The sequence below is a fragment of the Phaenicophaeus curvirostris genome, chromosome 16 (genome assembly GCF_032191515.1).
Source record: "Phaenicophaeus curvirostris isolate KB17595 chromosome 16, BPBGC_Pcur_1.0, whole genome shotgun sequence".
Lineage (NCBI taxonomy): Eukaryota > Metazoa > Chordata > Aves > Cuculiformes > Cuculidae > Phaenicophaeus > Phaenicophaeus curvirostris.
In genome coordinates this window covers 4,420,615-4,440,712 of record NC_091407.1, presented here as the reverse complement: position 1 = coordinate 4,440,712, position 20,098 = coordinate 4,420,615, and the positions used below count along the sequence as shown (strand labels likewise).

Below are 20,098 nucleotides of genomic sequence, written 5' to 3'. Positions count from 1 at the left end.
TCAGGAACCACTTTTCTGACAATGCAAGTTGTAATGCAGAGCTCCAAGGAAGCATAATAGAACATAGAACATAAATAGAATGAGAGATGCAAAAAGAAGAAAAGCTTTTTCTTATGCCTCCCATCTTTAAAAAGAAAAAAAAATATAAGAGCAAGGTCTTGTCTTAAATTATGTTCATATTTGCAAACATTATTTCATACTTTGACTGAAATCTGTATTAAACCTTCATTAAAACCTTCATATTAAACCTATTGATTGGTATTTAGGGGGCAAGAACATTTATCATACTTTGAGTCAGGAGTGAATAGCACATTACAATTTCAGAATGTGTACATAGATTGAGAGAATAACATCAGAACAAATCCCCATTTTACAAGTGGAGAAATTTGGCTACTGAGAAATTTATTCTTCTAAGTTTATGGAATAAATTGAAGGCCAAAGGAGAAACAGAGGTTAGAAAGTCAAGGTTTCCCAACTCCTTATTCTTCATTCTATTTAGACCTTGCTGATGACCTTTTTGATAGCTGCAGTTCTACCTCATCTACGGAAATAGATAAAACTTGGTCTGAGGCCCCTAAGCAGCGATGTGGTGTGGTTTTGGCAGCAGCTCACTGTGCTGTTATTGTCACAGTTAACGCCCTACTAAAAGAAAAGCAAGATATTGCTGTTGTGTGACCAGCTGTGTCTTTCCTTAAACAATAAACCAGTTTATTTAATTTGCTTAAATGATCACAGGGTGTAAGTCATATGAGAACAGTGGCAAACGGTTTAGTTTAGTTGTATAAATGTTTCATAAAACTGCAAAAAGGGGTGGTTAAATGTGTTTGGGATGCTACATAATTTTACTATTCTTTTTATTAATGATTTAAGGATTCATGATTTCTTGGTGATTAGCATGTATTAGTACAGATGATGTATGATAATGATGTTCTGGACATGATGGAGGCAGGAAAGGTTAATGTTACAGAAGTTAAGTAATTGTGAGAGGCTCTGACAGTATTTAAGGACCAGCTAGTAACACATATGCTCCCACTAGCCACCTACTGTGTGCTGTAGCAGGTAAAACTCGTTTGTTTTTAACACCTCTTATTGTTCATCATCTCATTATCTGGCTTAATTCAGATCCATCCAGTAAATACTTTTAATGGCAATGGTGATTCTGTCTTGCGCACTGTCCTTATGAATCCGATGGGTCTTTTCCAACCTGGTGATTCTATGATTCTATGAATCATCACGATCAGTTGTTCAGCAGAGTCACAATACTTGGTTGAGCAGTAGAGCTCTTGCTTGCTTGGTGCAGCATCCAATAGCCAGAGTCATTGAGGGCAGAGACCAACGGCTGCAGTGAGTGTAAGGATTAGACTGGATTGCTCTAGGGTGATGGTTATTGTTAGGGGGCTAATCCTGCATGAGGAACCCGAAGTCTGGTTTTAGACTACGCTGTTGGCCTCTGCTCTTGATTAACGCATCTTTTCTTGCCTTTTTGATGTAACATTTTAAAGAAAACTGTCCCTGTGTAGCATGACAGGATTGTTTTGGAACATTAAATGACTCTTATTGCCTGTTTCCCGGTGCATTATGATGAAAAACAATCACTGTGTTACTGGCATTTTGAATTGTGAAATTGTCTACAATATTTTCAAAGCTATTTTTATAAACTATCATGTATGTTCATATTAATTTTTCCCCTAGTGGTGTTATGTAACAAAAAAACCCAACTTGTGTGTGGTATCAGCCACAGAGTTAGTCTAAGGTTGCTTTGACACTGTTCAAAGACTGAGTTTGAAAATTGGAATCTTTTTTTTTTTGGTGGCATTTTAGCACTTTAAGACTGCCTGTATTGATGCAGTAGTTCAAGATTCTAGAAAAAGTTTGAAGACATCTATTCTAAGGCTTTTCTATCAGGCCTTGGACACATAGGAAAAGGAAAAAAGTGGGAGGGAAGGCAAGCAGGGAAGTTGCACACAAACATAGGAATTTACAGCTTGCAGAAAGTTAAAGGAATTTTGTTAGTGGGTGAATTTTAAAATTAAAAACTTCTCAAGTCTTTATTATATTCCCTGGATGTTTGGTTTGGTGTTTTGTTGTTTTTTTTTCCTTTCCCCCAGTGGAATTCAGATGTTTACACTGATTTATGAAGTATATGGAGCTATGTGAATTTGTAAAATTTGAGTCTTACTGCCTCTTCTTTGGAACTCCCTACTTGGATGGGGTTAAAAAAGCACAAGTTGGAGATGCGTATTCATAAGCAGCGTGGTATTAATAATTACCTGTGCCTCAGAGGCTGGTGGTAAATCAGCATTTCTTCCTTTTATTATAGGACAGCCGTGCTCTTTGCTGTGTGATTGCTGCCTTCACATCTCAGGGCTGCTTGCGCATGATTCAGTATTAGTGATTTTATATTGGCTTATTTGGGCATTGTTTGTCATGTGAAGTATTTTATAAACAATATTTTATTATTATTACTGTACAGTAATGTTTCTGTCAATCACAAAATAAATTCCTCCGTATGGGTAGATCATCTACCTAACTCAGCTGTGGGAGCTCTGAAACTGCCCATATTTCCAAATAATTACCATTAAAGGGTGGGGTAAAAAAAAGCTTTTTCTAATGGCAAGTTTTACAATAGAGCTGGTTTCTCCATAGCACTGCAGGTGCTAGAATGAGTATTTAATTGCACGCAGGCTGGCCTGAGAAATTTCAGAAACTTCTGTATTAATTCAGTATGAAATCTATTTCATTGTGAACTAGTGAAACCATAACTTAATTGGAAAGAATTACAATGCTCTGGAGCTGAACGGGAATGGCACTTCCTTTGATCTTCGAGCATCTTGTCAACCACACTGACTAGGACCAGATGTTTCATAAAACAATACAAGAAACATATGCCTTTAAAATAAATATTTCTTTTTTTTGTGAATAATCAGACCTAATAGCCTGGTTAAATATCCTTCTGTTGGATTCAAACCCAAAGTTAACCATTGCTGACATTTGCTTCTTGCAAGAAAACTTTGTCTTACCTGCCTCATCCTCACAGCAGCTCCTTGTAGAAGTTATGGTTAATCTTGCTTCTCCTTACAAATACTTGCAGTAATACCCTTACTGCTTGCAGTCAGGACCAGCAAGTACAAATATGTGTTTAACAAAAAACCAGGATAGATTCCCCACGCCAATGATTAACTCGAATCCTTTAATGAATTTTACTGGTCTTAATGCTTTGGGGAACTGCAAGAGTATTTTACTACTGACCACCAGATGGAGTTTCTAAAACAGCTTTGATAACCTACTACCAGAATTCATTTTGAAATGATCTTCTAAAGGTTTTGGAGATGAGTTAAGAAACAGTTGTGGAAATTCTACTAGCTTCAAGATAAATTTTAGCTTAAATTTGCAATTGCTGTTGCTAAAATTAGGCTTTTAAATTTTTTTTTCTGTTGTTAAGGTATAAGCTAACATACAAGTGATGAGCAGAACTATCAAGATCAGTGAGATCTGTGATAAAACACATTTAGGAGATTAGTTCTAATTTTTTGAAGGTTAACTTTATGCAGAATTGAGCTTTGTCTGCGTTTCTATAACAGAACTATTCCTACTTTTGGGCAGTATGCTTGCAGGTACCGTTCCGGCAAGATCTCTCTAATTGTAAATCTATTTCTCTTTGTTTTGTTATTAGTCTTCTCTCCAGGTCTCAGAGTTGAGAGTATTTATGCTGCTGCTTATTTATGCTTTCATATAGGGCATCAAGTACTTTTAAACTGCATAATATGGATTCTCTTTCTGGTTATAAATTTTGTTTATTTTAAAGAACTATTGGTTGGAAGTGTGCTTTTTCAAAATACATTTGTATATTTAATTCATTAATGCTCTGATAAGAGTCTAATGTTGTAAAAATCTTTTGCTGTCATGATTTCTAATAGTACAATTCTACCTGCTCTGAGCTGTGAATAATTATGAATGTAATTAAAAGTGCCAGTCCTTTAGAAGGAAAGAATATAAGGAAATGGACTTCCAAGGTAAGGAAAGGACTTCATGGAAATAAAGTAGGATGACATAGTAGATGATAAATCCTCTTCTCTCTTGATGGGAAAATAATGTATTTGGCATATGTTGAAGTGTTTTGATATATAATGGAAAGGTAAAGGAAATACAATAGAGCAAACAGTTCACACTTCAGATTTGTTGCCATGGCAGTCTGCACTGCTGAGTTTGTATGTTTAGCTTGCTTTCACTTGGAAAAAGTATTGCATGAGATAGTTAAAAGTACACAAGATTTCGCTTACAAAGAAACTGTAGAAAATAATCTCTGAGCATGTTTCAGATTCATCAGTACATTGAGCACTTTACAGCTGCAGGAACTTAGGTGAAAGTCAGTACTTATCCAAGACCTCAGCTAAGAGCAGAACTGGGAGCAGCATCTGGCTAGATTCTGCTTTTGTTTTCTCTTACCAGACCGGTCTCACTGCAGTAAAGCTCATGCAAAGGTCTCAGCTTTGTAGTTCTTTCATTTCTAATGATCGAGGATTGATGAGGTTTCCATATGCACTGATCCATAGCACAAAATATGGAAAATATTTTCGTATATGTGGGGTAAACTAACTGATCCATAGTGACGGAACTTTGTGGTTATTTGCCGTGGTTAACGCAATAAATGTGTTCAGGTGCATTTTATTCTTAAAGCTAAATTTTCCTTGGGATGCCAAACGCATGGGTGGTTGTCTTATGGATACAACAGGATTTCTGCAGGGAGCTGATTTCCGAGATCTCATTTGTGCCAGCAAATCCCATCAGTTTCATGATTTGTTATGCTGAAAAACATTGTGGGGAGCGTGCCTTGTTGTTTTCATTCTCAGCTAACTTTACACTGATGAGTAATGAGATTTTAATGATGTCAAAATTATGGTCTGGAAAAATCTGATAATTTAACGTGACTGATTTGACATCCAAGCCATACAATTCATTACATTTTGATTTGGGGAAGCAACACAGGCCAAAAAACACCCCACGCATCTTACTGACCAAATATACTTTAACGCACTTTATTGAGAATTTATTATGAGTCAGTAGTTCCTTTTTGAAGCTTTGCAGAAAGTCCATTGCTATGTATTTTTGACATAATATTGGAGGCCATGATCCTTTATTTTAGTAGAAATGGGAATTTTCTAGCGGTTGATCACTTTTTTTTCATTAACTGAAATTGTCTTCAGAGAGCAACTCAATCTGATTCTCAAATGGGAACTTCTGAAACTAGGACCTCTACCATGTTAGTCAACAACGACCTGCCCTGAGCTAGTGATGTTCACAACCCAAGCAGAAGCAGAGTGCAACGTTTTTGTTAGTTCATTGATTTGATGTGACGGTGGTTCAGCGAGAGGGATATAAGCCATAGATGAACTCAAATATCAAGTTTAATTTTGTGAGAAAATACCACTGTTAATAATGGCACTTAACTAGTGCTTACTCTCTCGTATACAGTATATACATACGGAAACATACAGTACACCTTGCTGGTCAGAGGTTTACATTTAAACGGTACACTTTAAGAAATAATTTAATAAATTCTTTTTACATCAGTAGGTTGATTTTTATCTTGCATATATACAGTATTTCATTCATATTTATTTAAATGTGAAATAGATAAGCCCCTATTTACAGTCATAATAAACCTTCAGGTATTTGAAATGGAAAGGCCCCAGTTTTGAGAACTTAGTGTATTAAAGATTTGTCCATAAATGTTCTTCCGTATTTATGATAAATTGTATTTCCTTAAGTATTTTACTGCACTTTCTCATCTACTCTTCTTTATATAAATACTGCAATATTCTCACATTTTGGGATACTGCTTTTTAAGTGTGAGGGTTCTGCAATTATGTTCAGAAATTCTGTAAGAGAAGAGCTGTCAGGCAGCTCCATGGCACAGGGTCTTTGAGATAACTAAAATTTCAAAATATTAGTTAAAAAAAAGTTGAGGGGATATCAGTCTCATCCATTAAAATTATGACAGCTGTTTGTCTATATCATTGCTATCTCATCTAGTAGGTTAGAAAGGTTAACTCTGCTGCAATAAAAAAGATTAGGAAAAAAAATTGAGATTTCAAGGGTAAATTAGATAAAAACTTGTTCTTTCTCCATCTCTTAAAGAGCAGCTTCAGTTTTGCTACATAAATCCATTTGTAATGTCAAATCATTGAATAAGACTTGGATCATTGTAAAGGAGTCTGTCTAATGAAGTAAATATGAGTAGCGAATGGTACCAAGCGTACAGGACCAAGCACGGATGAAAACAAAGGCGCAAAATGAAAAATAAATGAATGGCACAGAGAAGTGGAAAAGATGAGACAAAAAGACACGGAAAAATGATAAGAGCCATGATCTGAAATGAGGAATTTAGCATGGAAAGGAAGGAACAGAAATAAATGTGACAGTCCTGTGAGAGGCAGACAGGAAGATGTCGTGGGAGAAGCGGGCAACGAAGTAAAGAAGCAACATAAAGTTAAAATTGCACTTAATGCTGGCTGTTCAGCCACGCTGTCCTGGCAGTGTGGAAACCTCCAGCAGTTCTGGAAGCCTCTTTTAACGCCAGGTAAGCCAGTTCCTCCCTGCTGGATTTTTTTTCCTTCATAATGGGATGGATTTCTTTACCAGATTTTGCATGGGAGATTTAACGTGGTGTGTCAGGAAACCTGATTTTCCTCAGATGGGAAGAAGAGCCCATTTGCTTGACAGTTGTAAGGAAAGATTTCTTTCCTTGGTACTTCTGTGTGGAAGTGAACTTAAATGCTCCAGATGTGGAAAAATTCATAGAAAACATCAAGTTAAAGCAGGGAAGAAAAAACAAACCAAGCAACTGAATGGTTTACCAAAGCAGCCAGTATGATGTCAGCATAGAAGCACTATAACTTAGTGAATCGGACACAATGATAAAGAAAGGCTTCATTCCTTACCATGGGTTTAATCCAAGTCAATTGAGGTAGTTGTGCTGGATAGTTTTTGTGTGGAGAAGACACCATAGAAATAGGTGATTTACTGTATAGAGTTTAACGGTTAAAAATATGTATATGAAAAGCTGTTAAAGTAAAGATTAATGGAGAGTCTCCCACCAGGGTGTTGATAACTTAGAGATGCCTATATATGAAGAAGATAAGAAAAGATGGCTATGAGAAGGAATTACTTGAATACTATTGGAGAAAAGATTTTAAAAGGCTGTTCTCACATGCTTTGCACTTAGAACATAAGCATGTTTCTATGCTGACAAATCAGGACTGTGCTTTTTAAGCGATGGAGAATGTTAAGTTCTGGTTTTGCTCCATGTTTTGAGTCGTATTGTAACAGGCTGAGCAACAAAATGATTTCACTGTGTTGTAGGGTGGGTGACAAAGACGTTTTGCAGCCCCAAAGCCAGTGGGAGAATCACTTCAACTTCTTCCCCTCCATCTATCATTAATAATACGACAGCCACATAGCAGCAGGTAGTTCCTGGGTCAACATTTCATAGTTTGCTGTTGTGGTTAACTGTTCACTTGCTTCCTACAGCATATTTGTGTTTCTTATGTATTTCACATACTCAGTAAAATTTGTCAATCTGGATTGGACTTCTTCATCCCCAGAAACTATACATGTATTTTGTATTCAAGAGTCACACTGGGAGGCACTCCATTTCTGAGAAATCAGCAAAAAGCTGATGCTGACCAGGATCCCTATATTTTACAATCTTAACTGTATTCAAGGATTTTGTATGGTTTCCAAACCTACAGTGATGCCCTAGATTAAAGAGATATTAATTTATTTGTTGCAAACATATCCCTTGAAATACAAAATGTTAATCATAAACATATTTATTTTTAAGATAATTACTCTTGTTACATGAACATATGTGGACCATAACACTTAGCCAGACGCTCTCTACTAATTAAATGTGTCCTTCATTTAATATGCAGAACAAATACCTCTCAGTTCTCTTAGAATTAGTTAAGAAATATTTCTGAATTCTTGAAATGTTTTAGGATGCAAATAAGGCACTGGAAAAATAAAACACATTTTTGTTAATTGTTACATCTAGAAAAAAATCACTTTACCATAAACATTAAAACTTAGGTTAGCTTGTGCGAGAAAACAATTACTGCAAATGGTAAATTAGGCTTCTTTTAGAGGGGATTCAGTGATGGAGAAAGGAATTAAATAATTTAATTTATAATCAACATTTACTACTTGGACATGTGTAACTGGATAATACGATCTTTAGTAAAGATCATCTATATTGTCTTCATTGAAAAATGCTATTTACTTCATCGAGGATAGCACTTCTTTGTACAGAAAATAAGGTAATACCTTTGTCTTAGTGATTTCTTCAGACAGCAATATTAGAGCGATGAAGACAGTTTATGCTTTGTAACCCATTCAGTGCATTGAAAGTATCAGATGTCACAGGTTTTACAGCACATAGGCCGGAGTCCCACAAGATTTCAGCAAACAATTAACTACTTGAAAATTAAGACTGTTTTATTTAACTGAAATGGAAAGCTCCTTCTAGCCTCTCAGTTGGGACTCTCGTATTCATGACTCTGAGTGCCAACACAGCACGATGCAGTCCCAGTTCTGGTATGCAGTAACAGAGCACCAGAGGGTTTTTTTCATACCTATGTCATAACTTGCTGTACTACTGTGCGTTCATGTGAACACCCTTGATTCCCACAGTGTATCTTTTTAAGCAGACGTCGTAATTTGTTGGGAAAGTTTTTGTTAATATATCTGTAGAGCAAGGGCATTACAAAGCTGCTTGAGAATGCCAAGAACTTTGATAAAATCTTGGTAAAATGCAATATTCGACTGTAATTTTCATCTGCAATTCTTCCTTGTGCCTTAGTAAATGTGCTTACCAAGAGGATAACATAGTAGGGTGTCCATAACGTGAACTGTGTACAGACTGTGGCAATCAAAAGCCTGTGCACCGATGGATCTAATCGTCCAGTGTCTTGATCCAGTGGCGTTGCTTCTTTGCGTATTCGCAAGATTAATATAAGTGCATACAGTACAGCGATAGCTGGTACAACATACCCGATAAAAACCATAATGGCATCTGCCGCTTCTTTGTTCTGCATCTTAGAACATTCAATTATTTTAGTGGATACGTGATTGCAGACGTAGAACAGGAGAGATGAAAAACTTGTTAGCATGGCACCACCCCATATGAATCCACAAACGTGTTTGGTGTTGTACACACTGGACATGTAAGTTCTAGGTAGAGCACGTTCAATGTAGTAGTCCAGACTGAGTAATGTTGTAGAGTACATGGTAACTAAAGACGAGACATTGAATAAAATAAGTAAGGTGATATAAACTTCATTGTTGGAATTCCAGATGGCCCATTTTGTATTGGCCAGACCTAGAAGGTACATGGGCGCCAGCGCGTTGATGATGAGACCAGCAATGGCCATGTTGACAAAGTAAACATCTGGCATAGTCATAGTAGCTTTGTTATAGAGATTAACTAGGACCAGCAAGCCGTTGTAGCAAAGGCCAATCGGGAAACATATGATGAGGTAGAGTAGGGAAAAGATGGAAAGCACGAGGTGGAAGTCATGGCAGAGATGCTGGTCCTTGCTGTTCTCCGTACTGTTGTTTATGGTTTCACAGCTCCACATAGTGATTTTAGCTTTTGTATTCTCTGCTGGTTACCAGCTTTTCTGTAGAGAGAGAAAGAGTGAAAGGACTGTTTAAATATTTTACTGTAAGTGAAATGCAATGTAGTATGAAGAAAACATTTGAAAGATAGAGATTATATGCTTCACATGACTGATCAATTTAAGGGGTTTTTAATCTTGTTAGACTAGAATAAAGTCATCGGTGATTCAAAATTTAATGAGACTCGTAAATGTTCTTAAGTTTTAACTTAAATGAAATTAGTGGCAAATGAGTTGATACAGGATACTCAACAGAAGTAAGTAATATACTGTGTATCTTTTAAAATAAGTACCGATATAATATACATGAAGGTTAGTACAATGTTTTTTAAATTATTAACCAGTACCTTTTATATAGCTCATAAAATATAAGGGTGGTTGCTGAAGAGTTGAAAGATACAGCTAAAGCTCAAATCTTAGTAATAAGATGGAAAATAAGAGTTCTCTCGTGTGTTAAATAAGTCTTCTCTTGAGAAGATAGTTTCTTAGGAGGCACATCCAAGGCAGTGTGGTGGAGGTACACTGCATCACTGATAAAACTAACACACAGACTAGAGGAAACTGGGAAATGAGGTGAAGGGGTTTTGGGTGACTTTGTATTCAGGCTTTCAACCTATAATCATTTAGTTCTGAAGAAAACAATGGACCTCTGTAGTCTAGGGAAACCAATATCAGGACAGCCTGACTTTCTGAAAAGGCAAGAATTAGCTATCAGTTCCTCTCAAAATAGCTTCAGTTCTCTAAATAGTATTCTCGTATCAGTAGTCGTTACCCAGCTATCTTTGCTTTGTCATCAGTAAAGAGAGAACACTTTAACTGAAATCAGTGAACTTCAAGGAATCATGAAAAGTCTCTTTCTAAAATGCAAAAATAAGAAATAATCTCTAAAGTACAACACAAAAACATCCATAGCCTTAAAATCACGGTTGTTATTCCTGCCAGCCCATTTCTGGGACGGTGTAGAATTTCTGCAGCAGGTGACTCCCCGTGTCACGTGCGCCCTGATACTGTCGATACTCAGCCTTGGTTTGTTTGCTTTCCTTTTAGCACCTATAGGAAAGGAGAAGTACACGTACCTGCATTCCTTCCAGACAGAGAACAAGATTTAATCAAATCCACAATAAACATTGCACAATAAAATGAATGCTACTAGACAGCATGCTATCCTCCGTGAACCAAATGGCTAAATTACACAGTATGTTCTTTGTAAACATAGGAAGATAACGTGGTTGCATCTCTCCAGTGCTAATCCTCGGACACCTCAGCCATAGTACAGCACTTGTTCCCATTTTTTTATTTTCCATTACAGTTTATGTGCATGCTTTTTTGCTTTGTTTGGGTTTTTTTGTTTGTTTTTTTCTTTTTCTTTTCTCAAGACTGTAGCCCGTGCCAGGTATCAGGCTAGAAATAGTCATTTTAGCTGGGCAAACAAATTCTACCATCATACGTTGGATTTCCTCAGGCTTCTGTGGCAGCAGCACAAGATGTGGTTCTGTTGTTTTCAAAGCTTTCTTTAACGTGGTGGAAAACTTGTTTTTGTTTGTTTTCTCAGATCTTTAGCTTTAGATCTTAGTGCGTATGAGCATGAAGTGTGATATCTTTACTTTGTCTTTCAATCCTCATACTATTTTTGAGCACCGAAAACAACCCAGTTTATTTTTCAGGAAGCATCTGTTGTTTTAAGTTTTTAAGAAAGTTGTTTTTCCTTCAAGAAAAGCTGTTTTGCAGAGTTGAAGGCAACCAAAGTTACATCTCATGGAGCTGTTGCGACTTGATTCAACCCAAGCAGCAGACTAGGACCAGCAGACTAGGACCAGCAGACTAGGACCAGCAGACTAGGACCAGCAGACTAGGACCAGCAGACTAGGACCAGCAGACTAGGACCAGCAGACTAGGACCAGCAGACTAGGACCAGCAGACTAGGACCAGCAGACTAGGACCAGCAGACTAGGACCAGCAGACTAGGACCAGCAGACTAGGACCAGCAGACTAGGACCAGCAGACTAGGACCAGCAGACTAGGACCAGCAGACTAGGACCAGCAGACTAGGACCAGCAGACTAGGACCAGCAGACTAGGACCAGATATTGCAAATATCTTTTCAACCCAAGCAGCAGCCTGGGAACCAGATATTGCAGTTATCAGCGTTAGAGCAGGTGCAGGGGTGACTGAGCACAGGAATGGATTCAACCACTTAATTCCATTATACAGGTTTATCCTTAAGCACGCAGCTTTGGTTACTCCAGACTGAATTACAGCAGCCACGGGTTACCTGCCTCTCTCTCCAGTCGCAGATCAACAGTCTTTGCTACCATGATTTATATTTTATCGAGACGGGGGATGCCTGGTTTCACAAGTGTGAAGGTTTTCACAGTGTTTCACCACCCCCCACCCCCTGCTTTCTCTCTCTTTTTTCTCTCTCTTTTTTCTCTCTCTTTTTTCTCTCTCTTTTTTCTCTCTCTTTTTTCTCTTCTCTTTTTTCTCTCTCTTTTTTCTCTCTCTTCTTTCTCTCTCTTCTTTCTCTCTCTTCTTTCTCTCTCTTCTTTCTCTCTCTTCTTTCTCTCTCTTCTTTCTCTCTCTTCTTTCTCTCTTCTTCTTTCTCTCTCTTCTTTCTCTCTCTTCTTTCTCTCTCTTCTTTCTCTCTCTCTCTCTCTCTCTCTTCTCTCTCTCTCTTCTCTCTCTCTCTTCTCTCTCTCTCTTCTCTCTCTCTCTTCTCTCTCTCTCTTCTCTCTCTTCTTTCTCTCTCTTCTTTCTCTCTCTCTCTTTCTCTCTCTTCTTCCTCTCTCTTCTTCCTCTCTCTTCTTCCTCTCATCTCTCTTCTCCTCTCTCTTCTTCCTCTCTCTTCTTCCTCTCTCTTCTTCCTCTCTCTTCTTCCTCTCTCTTCTTCTCTCTCTTCTTCCTCTCTCTTCTTCCTCTCTCTTCTTCCTCTCTCTCTTCTCTCTCTCTTCTTCCTCTCTCTTCTTCCTCTCTCTTCTTCCTCTCTCTTCTTCCTCTCTCTTCTTCCTCTCTCTTCTTCCTCTCTCTTCTTCCTCTCTCTTCTTCCTCTCTCTTCCTTCCTCTCTCTTCTTCCTCTCTCTTCTTCCTCTCTCTTCTTCCTCTCTCTTCTTCCTCTCTCTTCTTCCTCTCTCTTCTTCCTCTCTCTTCTTCCTCTCTCTTCTTCCTCTCTCTTCTTCCTCTCTCTTCTTCCTCTCTCTTCTTCCTCTCTCTTCTTCCTCTCTCTTCTTTCTCTCTTCTTTTTTTCTTTCTCTTTCTTTTTTCTTTTTCCTTCTTTTTTCCTTCTTTTCTTTCTTTTTCCTTTTTTCCTTCCTTTCTTTTTTCCTTCCTTTCTTTTTTCCTTCCTTTCTTTTTTCCTTCCTTTCTTTTTTCCTTCCTTTCTTTTTTCCTTCCTTTCTTTTTTCCTTTTTCCTTCTTTTCTTTCTTTTTTCCTTCCTTTCTTTTTTCCTTTTTCCTTCTTCTTTTCTTTCTGTTTTCCTTTCTTTCTTTCTGTTTTCCTTTCTTTCTTTCTTTTTTTTCCTTTCTTTCTTTCTTTCTTTTTTTCCTTTTTTTTCTTTCTTCCTTTTTTCTTTCTTTTTTTTTCTTTTTTCTTTTTCCCTGTCCGTCCTCTAATCGCGGTTAAAGACGCCGCTCTGCTTTCCCGCAGGACACGGCCGGCAGCTCCTCCTGCCCACCGCTAACCTTAAGCAAGGCCGGAACCTACCTGGGCGGAGGGCGCCCCCGCTGCTCCCCGCGGCGCTGGGGTCCCCGTTGGGGTCCCCGTTGCGGCGGCTCGGCGGGGCTCGGGCCGGCTCCCGGTGCATGAGGACGCGCCGTTTACCGCCCCTGAGAGTCCCTCGCGAGTTTCTCCTGCTCGGCTGGCGAGCTCCGCCCTCCCCCTGGTGACAGCCGCCTTCCAGGCCTCACGGGCTCTGCCTCAGCCTCCCGGCTGCAGAGAGGGACCCAGGGCTGCTGGAGAAGGCCGGGGCCCTTCTGGGATTGTCACCTGTGCTCTCTGGGGACAGCGGAGAGGCTGCTCCGGACCCCCACAGTTCCTTCTCGCCAGGTCTCTAAGCAGCAGATGAAGGATGCTGCTCTGAATGCTGCTGGACAAGGATGCTCTAACTCACACAGGACAGCTGGACAAGGCGAGAGCATCCTTGTCCAGCTGTGTCCTAGAAGCATGTTCTCTAATGCTCCTAGACCATAGAATATTTTGGGTTGGAAGAGGCCTTAAAGATCATCCAGTCCACCCCCTGCCATGGGGACGTCACACTGGAGAAGCACCTCAAAGCCCCATCCAACCTGGCCTTGAATACCTCGAGGGATGGGGCAGCCACAGCTTCTCTGGACAACTTGTGCCAGGGCCTCACCACTCGTGGTGAAGAAATTCTTCCTTGTGGCTAGTCTCAATCACTCCAGAAAGTTTTGTTTTTAACCTGGGATGAGCATGTTTAGCTTTGAGGTCTCACTTTTATAGTCCGTGCATCCTAAACGCGCAGCATTTAGGAATCACCGCTGTATGGAGCACACGGGTGGCTGTGCCGGGCGGAGAGAAGCAAGCATCAGGTTTGAATTTGGAAATGGTTTTGGTGTTGTGGAAAGGTATTATGACAGAGGCCTCATTTTTGTGATGGCATTATGGATTCTATTCCATTTCCTCTTTCGAAAAGTTGAAAAGATGATGGTACTTGAGTATTTGCGTGTCACTCACAATTACTGGATGTCAATGAGCTCTTGCAGCCCATAAACCAACCGTGTCCTGGGCTGCACTGAAAGGAGCGTGGCCAGCAGGGAGAAGGAGGGGATTCTGCTTCTCTCTCATGAGACTTCATCTGGAGTATTGTGTTCAGTTCTGGAATCCTCAACATAAGAAGGATATGGAGCTGTTGGAACAGGTCCAAAGGAGGCTACGAGGACGATCCGAGGGCTGGAGCACCTCCCATAGAGGACAGGCTGAGAGAGTTGGGATTGTTCAGCCTGGAGAAGAGAAGGCTCTGAGGAGACCTTAGAGCGACCTTCCAGTACCTGAAGGGGCTACCAGAAAGCTGGGGAGGGGCTGTTCAAAGGCTTGTGGTGATAGGACTGGGGGCAATGGGTATAAACTGGAGAGGGGCAGACTTAGACTGGACATAACGAGGAATTTCTTCACTGTGACAGTGGGGAGGCTCTGGCCCAGGTTGCCCAGGGAGGCTGTGGCTGCCCCATCCCTGGAGATGTTCAAGGCCAGGTTGGATGGGGCTTGGGCAGCCTGATCCTGTGGGAGGTGTCCCTGCCCATGGCAGGGGGTGGAACTGGATGATCTTTAAGGTCCCTTCCAACCCAAACTATTCTATGATTCTATGATATTTGGAGATTCTGAGGCTTTATTCCATAGCAAATACACACCAATGACCAACCTTTTAATTAAAAATTAAGCAAGTGTTTATGGAATACAGAGAAATGCTGAAAATGGTTACTTAATTTGCGGTGAGTTTCTATGTCTGACTGCAGTTTGGGTTTTTTAGGCAAGGTCTGTGTTTCGTGGTTTGTATTCAACAATGCATTATGAATATTGTAAAACCACTGCAACTCTCAAATGGTGGAACATTCTTGTGTTCCGATTTGATGCGTAGTCCACAGACGGATATGTGGATAATGCTGTGCTACAAACTGGCATCAAGTCTTGCTGCCTCGAAACTGTAGAAGGACTTTCATCATTGTAAGTTCACTGGGGAAACAGCAAAGCAGGAAGAGTATGAGTACAGAAGTACCTTCAGAATTCTGATACTTGGCTGAAAGCCAATTTCTTTACATGTCAAAAGTTGGAGGTGGTTTTATTTAGATAAAAATTTGCATGAAGTACTTAAGAAGGACTTCTTCCAACACTGCGCAGAAAGTTAAGAGCCTCTAATAGCAAAGATTACTTTAGAAAAGATGTATAAAATGAACATTAATTAATGAGGAAAAAGAATGAAGTGCTGCTTGGTTATATTTCAGAATCCATCACTAGTCAAATTTGAGACTTTTTTTTTTTTACTCAATGCTGCACTATGTTGCAGAACAGGTTGTTTAACAGTTCCAAGCATGACCATTCTATGCTCTTATTTTACTTGACTTAAAAAACCACAAACCTTTATCCAGCTGTAGCACTCGTTCTGCAGATTTTTTTGTTTAGACGATAAATGATTTGTATTCTTGCTTACTTAACATCTGTACGTGAAATAGCTCTTATCTAGATTATCTGACCTCTGAATATGTGTTTTCACGAGCTGTGATATCATTACAAGCCATACATGGCTAATAAAGCTGTTGCCAATGAGATTAAGTCTCTAAACAGGCTTAAAAGTCTACCTTTGTCAGGTCTTCTAGAGTTCCCACAGGATCTCTTAATTCCTACAGACGCTGAAACCCAGGGGTACTGCATAGGGAAAGGCTGAGTGCTATGAAGAGCTTGGCTGGGTGGCACAGGTTTGCTTCACATCAGGGCTGAGCATACTGAAAAGCCTTGCCAGAAGTGTTGCCTGTATGCATAAACCATGACTTAGGAGACTGTCAGCTGCTTATCTGAGTTGGAAAAGGCTCTTTCTGAAGGTGTCATGCTAAATATTACTTGTGGGTTAATTCTTAAAATAATGGATTATTGGTATTTCTGGAAAATAGCTCACTTGTAGTTAGTCGTGCCTCGAGGGGAACACTGAACTCTCACGTGCAAGAGAATGAAGTGTCACAATGCTTTTACCTCTCAGTCTGCGTAACATGACATTTATTTAGGCTTACTAGTTTATATATATACACCATAGGGATTAAGAGAAGACTTGTTGGCTGGATACACACTAAAGTAAAACTTGATCACCCAGGTTAGATGTGAGGGGAAAAAAATGCAGCAGTGCAGGCAAGTAGGTTTCAGAGTACACTTGCCTGCTGAGTTGCTGCTCCTTATAACGTAATGATAGAGCTGAGATAAAATACTTTTAGCATTAGTGGAGAAGAAAATCCTGCTTGATACTGGGTGCTGCTGAAAAACAGGCCCCTTCCAAACCTATAATTTGTGTCTTTGTGGTGCAATCATTGACCAGTTTGGCGGGCGGTATGTTTATAGTTTATACCGGTTGCATTTTGTAATGTAGTTAATTCAGTGCAGTGCTTAAAAAAAGTACAAATAAAAAAGCAAGAGTAAGTAAGTTGGAAGAGGGGTTGTTTTTTCTTTTTATAGTAGTGCTGTCTGTCCCTGGTCCTGCGAGAGGGAACACAGAGCAAGGAGTTTGCCACCTCTGGCAAGTGAATTCATGGGAAGAGCAGGTGTCCAGCCACCAGGTCTGACTAATTTCACCCTCATCGTTAGGCTCAGTTTTTGGCTTTATAAACCTGTTCCTTTTGCACTATGAACTTGCTTGAGTAGCAGTGTAACAGTTTTTTTCAAAAAGACCTTTGCCCCATACTATCCAGCTATTGCCCACTCCTGCTTTTAATTCTGCACAGTTTGAGTGCTCTGCAGCCGTTTCCAGGTTTATAGCTTATTGCCTTCCCTTTGACCCATGTTATTCTTTAAGCGTTCCTTCTGTCCAGACATAAATGCTTATGTACATTTCCCTGTTTGGTTTGGTTTTTTTTTTTTTCTTAAATACCCTTGTTTTTCACATCTGCTTGGCCCTCGTTTTCCTGTCTCCCTCGTGACTCTGTTGCAGTTAATGCTGCACCTCCCATCATCATTTGCTCCTGTGACACATACGTGGTGTCATATCAGTCTTATCACAGGGTTTCCAAGTATGGTGCTTTCTTACGTCTTACTTCTCTGTTACTTTCCCATGGGACCTCTCAGGCTGTTCTTAGATGTGTTGAGTCAACAATAAAAACTGAATTCTCAAAAATGTGGCACACGTGGAATGACTACGGAGATACTCATGCTTCTGAAACCAGTCTTCCCATTTTACTTTGATCATGCTTTCAGATAGCTCACTTGCTGCTTTTCCAGTAATTCTGAAAATATGCTGTCTTCAGAGCACTTCAAAACTCAGCCCCTTTCCATGGGCCCTTCTCTCACTTGTTGGGTGACCTTTTGAATTGTTCCACAAATGTTGGCAGCCACTGTCACTGGTTATTCTTTCATTCTGTAAGCACCATCTTTGTGGTAAATCACCTTGCATAGCAGCTCCCTGGTCATTCAGGTCCCGCTTGTGCCATGATAATCTTCTTATGGCCCCTGGCTTCTTGGCAACCTACTAAATAGGTGATTTTTTTTCCGTTTTAACCTTTTGTTTCAACGATCATGATTATTATATAAATATATATGACTCCCTATAACATAAAACTATTAACCGTGTCAGCCACACACTTTGTTTCTATTTAGATTGTTCATCTCTTTGGGAATCTGAGTTTGTGTAAGGCCATGTGAGAAGTAAGTCTGCAAACTGCTGTCACAGCTCGGTGAGCATCAACAACAAGTGAGTTCAGATGCTGCTTTGGTTTAGAAGAAAGAGAGGAAAACAGGATTTTAGGTTATGGCAACGCCTTTTTCAAGATGTGCCTCTTCAGTATATTAGGTTAGAAGTGAAGAACTTCTGTCTTCAGAGTTCATAGATTGCTCACAACCGTATGTATCCATCAGAAATGGATAACTATATTTGCTTTCTTTTCTCTTTTTCCCCTCTCAGTTTTTAAGCAGCTTAAAGCTTATGAGAACAAGTAGTATACTCCAATAAAGGAGGACAGGAAAAGACCACCTACATTGGAAACTATAATAAAAACTGCCAAAAGGTGTTTCTAAGAGACTTTTCTATCTGTTAAACAGTGGCTGTGCCTGGAAGGTTGTAATAACCAAGTACCATGGGGTAGAAGAGATTAAATTCCTGCAAAACGGGGACAGTAAGTTGTGGGGAGGGGAGACAGTCCAGCGTTACGACCCCTAAAGATTTGTGTGGAAGGAGTCCCATATTCAGGCACAGATGTGATCTGCCACGCACATCTGCCACTCCAGATAAATCCCTTTTTGTGTGTGTTAGGAATGGAGCCTCTGCAGGAGTCAGGTGGCTGATGGCTTTGCCTTTCTCACAGCTGCTCAGGAACAGCTGCACTGGGGGCTCTGCATGGGTTAACTCTATGAACTAAATCATGTTTTGTTAACTGGTCTCAGTGACCCAGTATCAGATGAGTGTAACCTCTCTCCTGTTCCACCTCTTCCTGACTAAGCTTTATCACTGAATTGCAAAAGAGCCTCTGCGTGGAAAACCTGACATATCTTTTTTATTCACCATAGAGCGAACGGTGCAGCTTTTAATACATCATAAACATGTTGTGGCTTAAGATTTCTTTACTGCAAAAAGTGAAGTATCTTGTTCTTGTGCAGTTCTAAAGATGGAGCAGCAGTTACCTGGATTCAGTTACAAACCTTGGCTGCTTGGCTTTCTGAATGAGATACAATTTTGAGCTGCCCAAATACCCACTAAGCAGTACTTTTCTTAAGAACAAAATTCCCTGTAATTTTCCTAGTATTCATATTCATTTCTAGTAACTTGTGGTGTATTAAATAAAAGCAATAATTAGAATGAGTGTAGTATTAGAAAATAGGCTTTGTGAGATGTTCTGAGCTCTGGATTTTATAAATTTGACTAATTGGAATAGAAGAAGTGACAGCTTTTAAGCATTAGCAGGGTATATGTGGTGCTGTTCAGAGTGTTGAATACAAACAGCCAGTTAGCACTACTGCAGTTTCTGGGCTGTGTTATCAGAGCACTTGGAGGCTGAATTTAATGCTGCTATCCTACTTTAAAACTAAGTGGCTACAAACTTTAATAAAGTCCTGTATCAAGATGATATCCACCTTCTAGTGGGAGGTGTCCCTGCCCATGTCAGGGGGTTTGGAACTGGATGGTCTTTAAAGTCCCTTCCTACCCAAGCCATTCTGTGATTGAAAGTCTCTATCTCTATTTAAAAAAAATAATTTTTTATATATATATATATAATTTTTTAACTGCATTGGTGAAAAAGTCTTTGAAAAAATTTAACCTGTGGCAGAATTTCCACTGTGCTTATAACTGGTGAGCCACAGAAACCAAAAGACATAATTAAAATGTTACAATTTCAGTTTCTTGGAGAGCACACAAGCCCATTAACTGTAGCAAGTATTTTCATTAAATGTAAAACCAGATGTATGTTGCAGTTTCTTTTAATGTGAAACAGTTAATCTGTTAGATCTACTGAGTTTACGTGGACCTTCAGAAAGTGTTCGTAGTATAGTGATGTTGATGTTTAGAATAGCTGGGACTTAGTAGATGTACATAGTAGATAGACTTTGTCCCACTAGTTTTATTAAAAGTATTTGAGCTTGTTTTTCTGTCATAAAGATTGGAATACATTAGTTGGGCAATATCATTCAAGTATCTTTCTTCTGTGATAATCGTCAATATTTAACTGTAGGGGGTTTTCCTGCTAGTGCTCGCAGACCTTCAACTGAAGAACAAGCCAGTTAAG

At 39.5% G+C, this 20,098-nt stretch overlaps 2 protein-coding genes across 7 annotated transcripts in view; one reads left to right on the top strand and one right to left on the bottom strand.

Moving 5' to 3' along the window:
• The window catches only part of C16H7orf50 (chromosome 16 C7orf50 homolog), a 118,918-nt gene that overhangs the window by 35,002 nt on the left and 63,818 nt on the right, over positions 1 to 20,098 (top strand). The gene's annotated exons all lie outside the window — the stretch shown is intronic.
• Positions 8,337 to 20,098, bottom strand: part of GPR146 (G protein-coupled receptor 146) — a 46,491-nt gene continuing 34,729 nt past the window's right edge. For both annotated transcript variants that reach the window (XM_069870466.1, XM_069870467.1), the window contains one exon: positions 8,337 to 9,680. In XM_069870466.1, the coding sequence (XP_069726567.1) occupies positions 8,634 to 9,638 (1,005 nt within the window). In that variant the 5' untranslated portion in view covers positions 9,639 to 9,680 and the 3' untranslated portion in view covers positions 8,337 to 8,633. The remainder of the gene's footprint in view (positions 9,681 to 20,098) is intronic.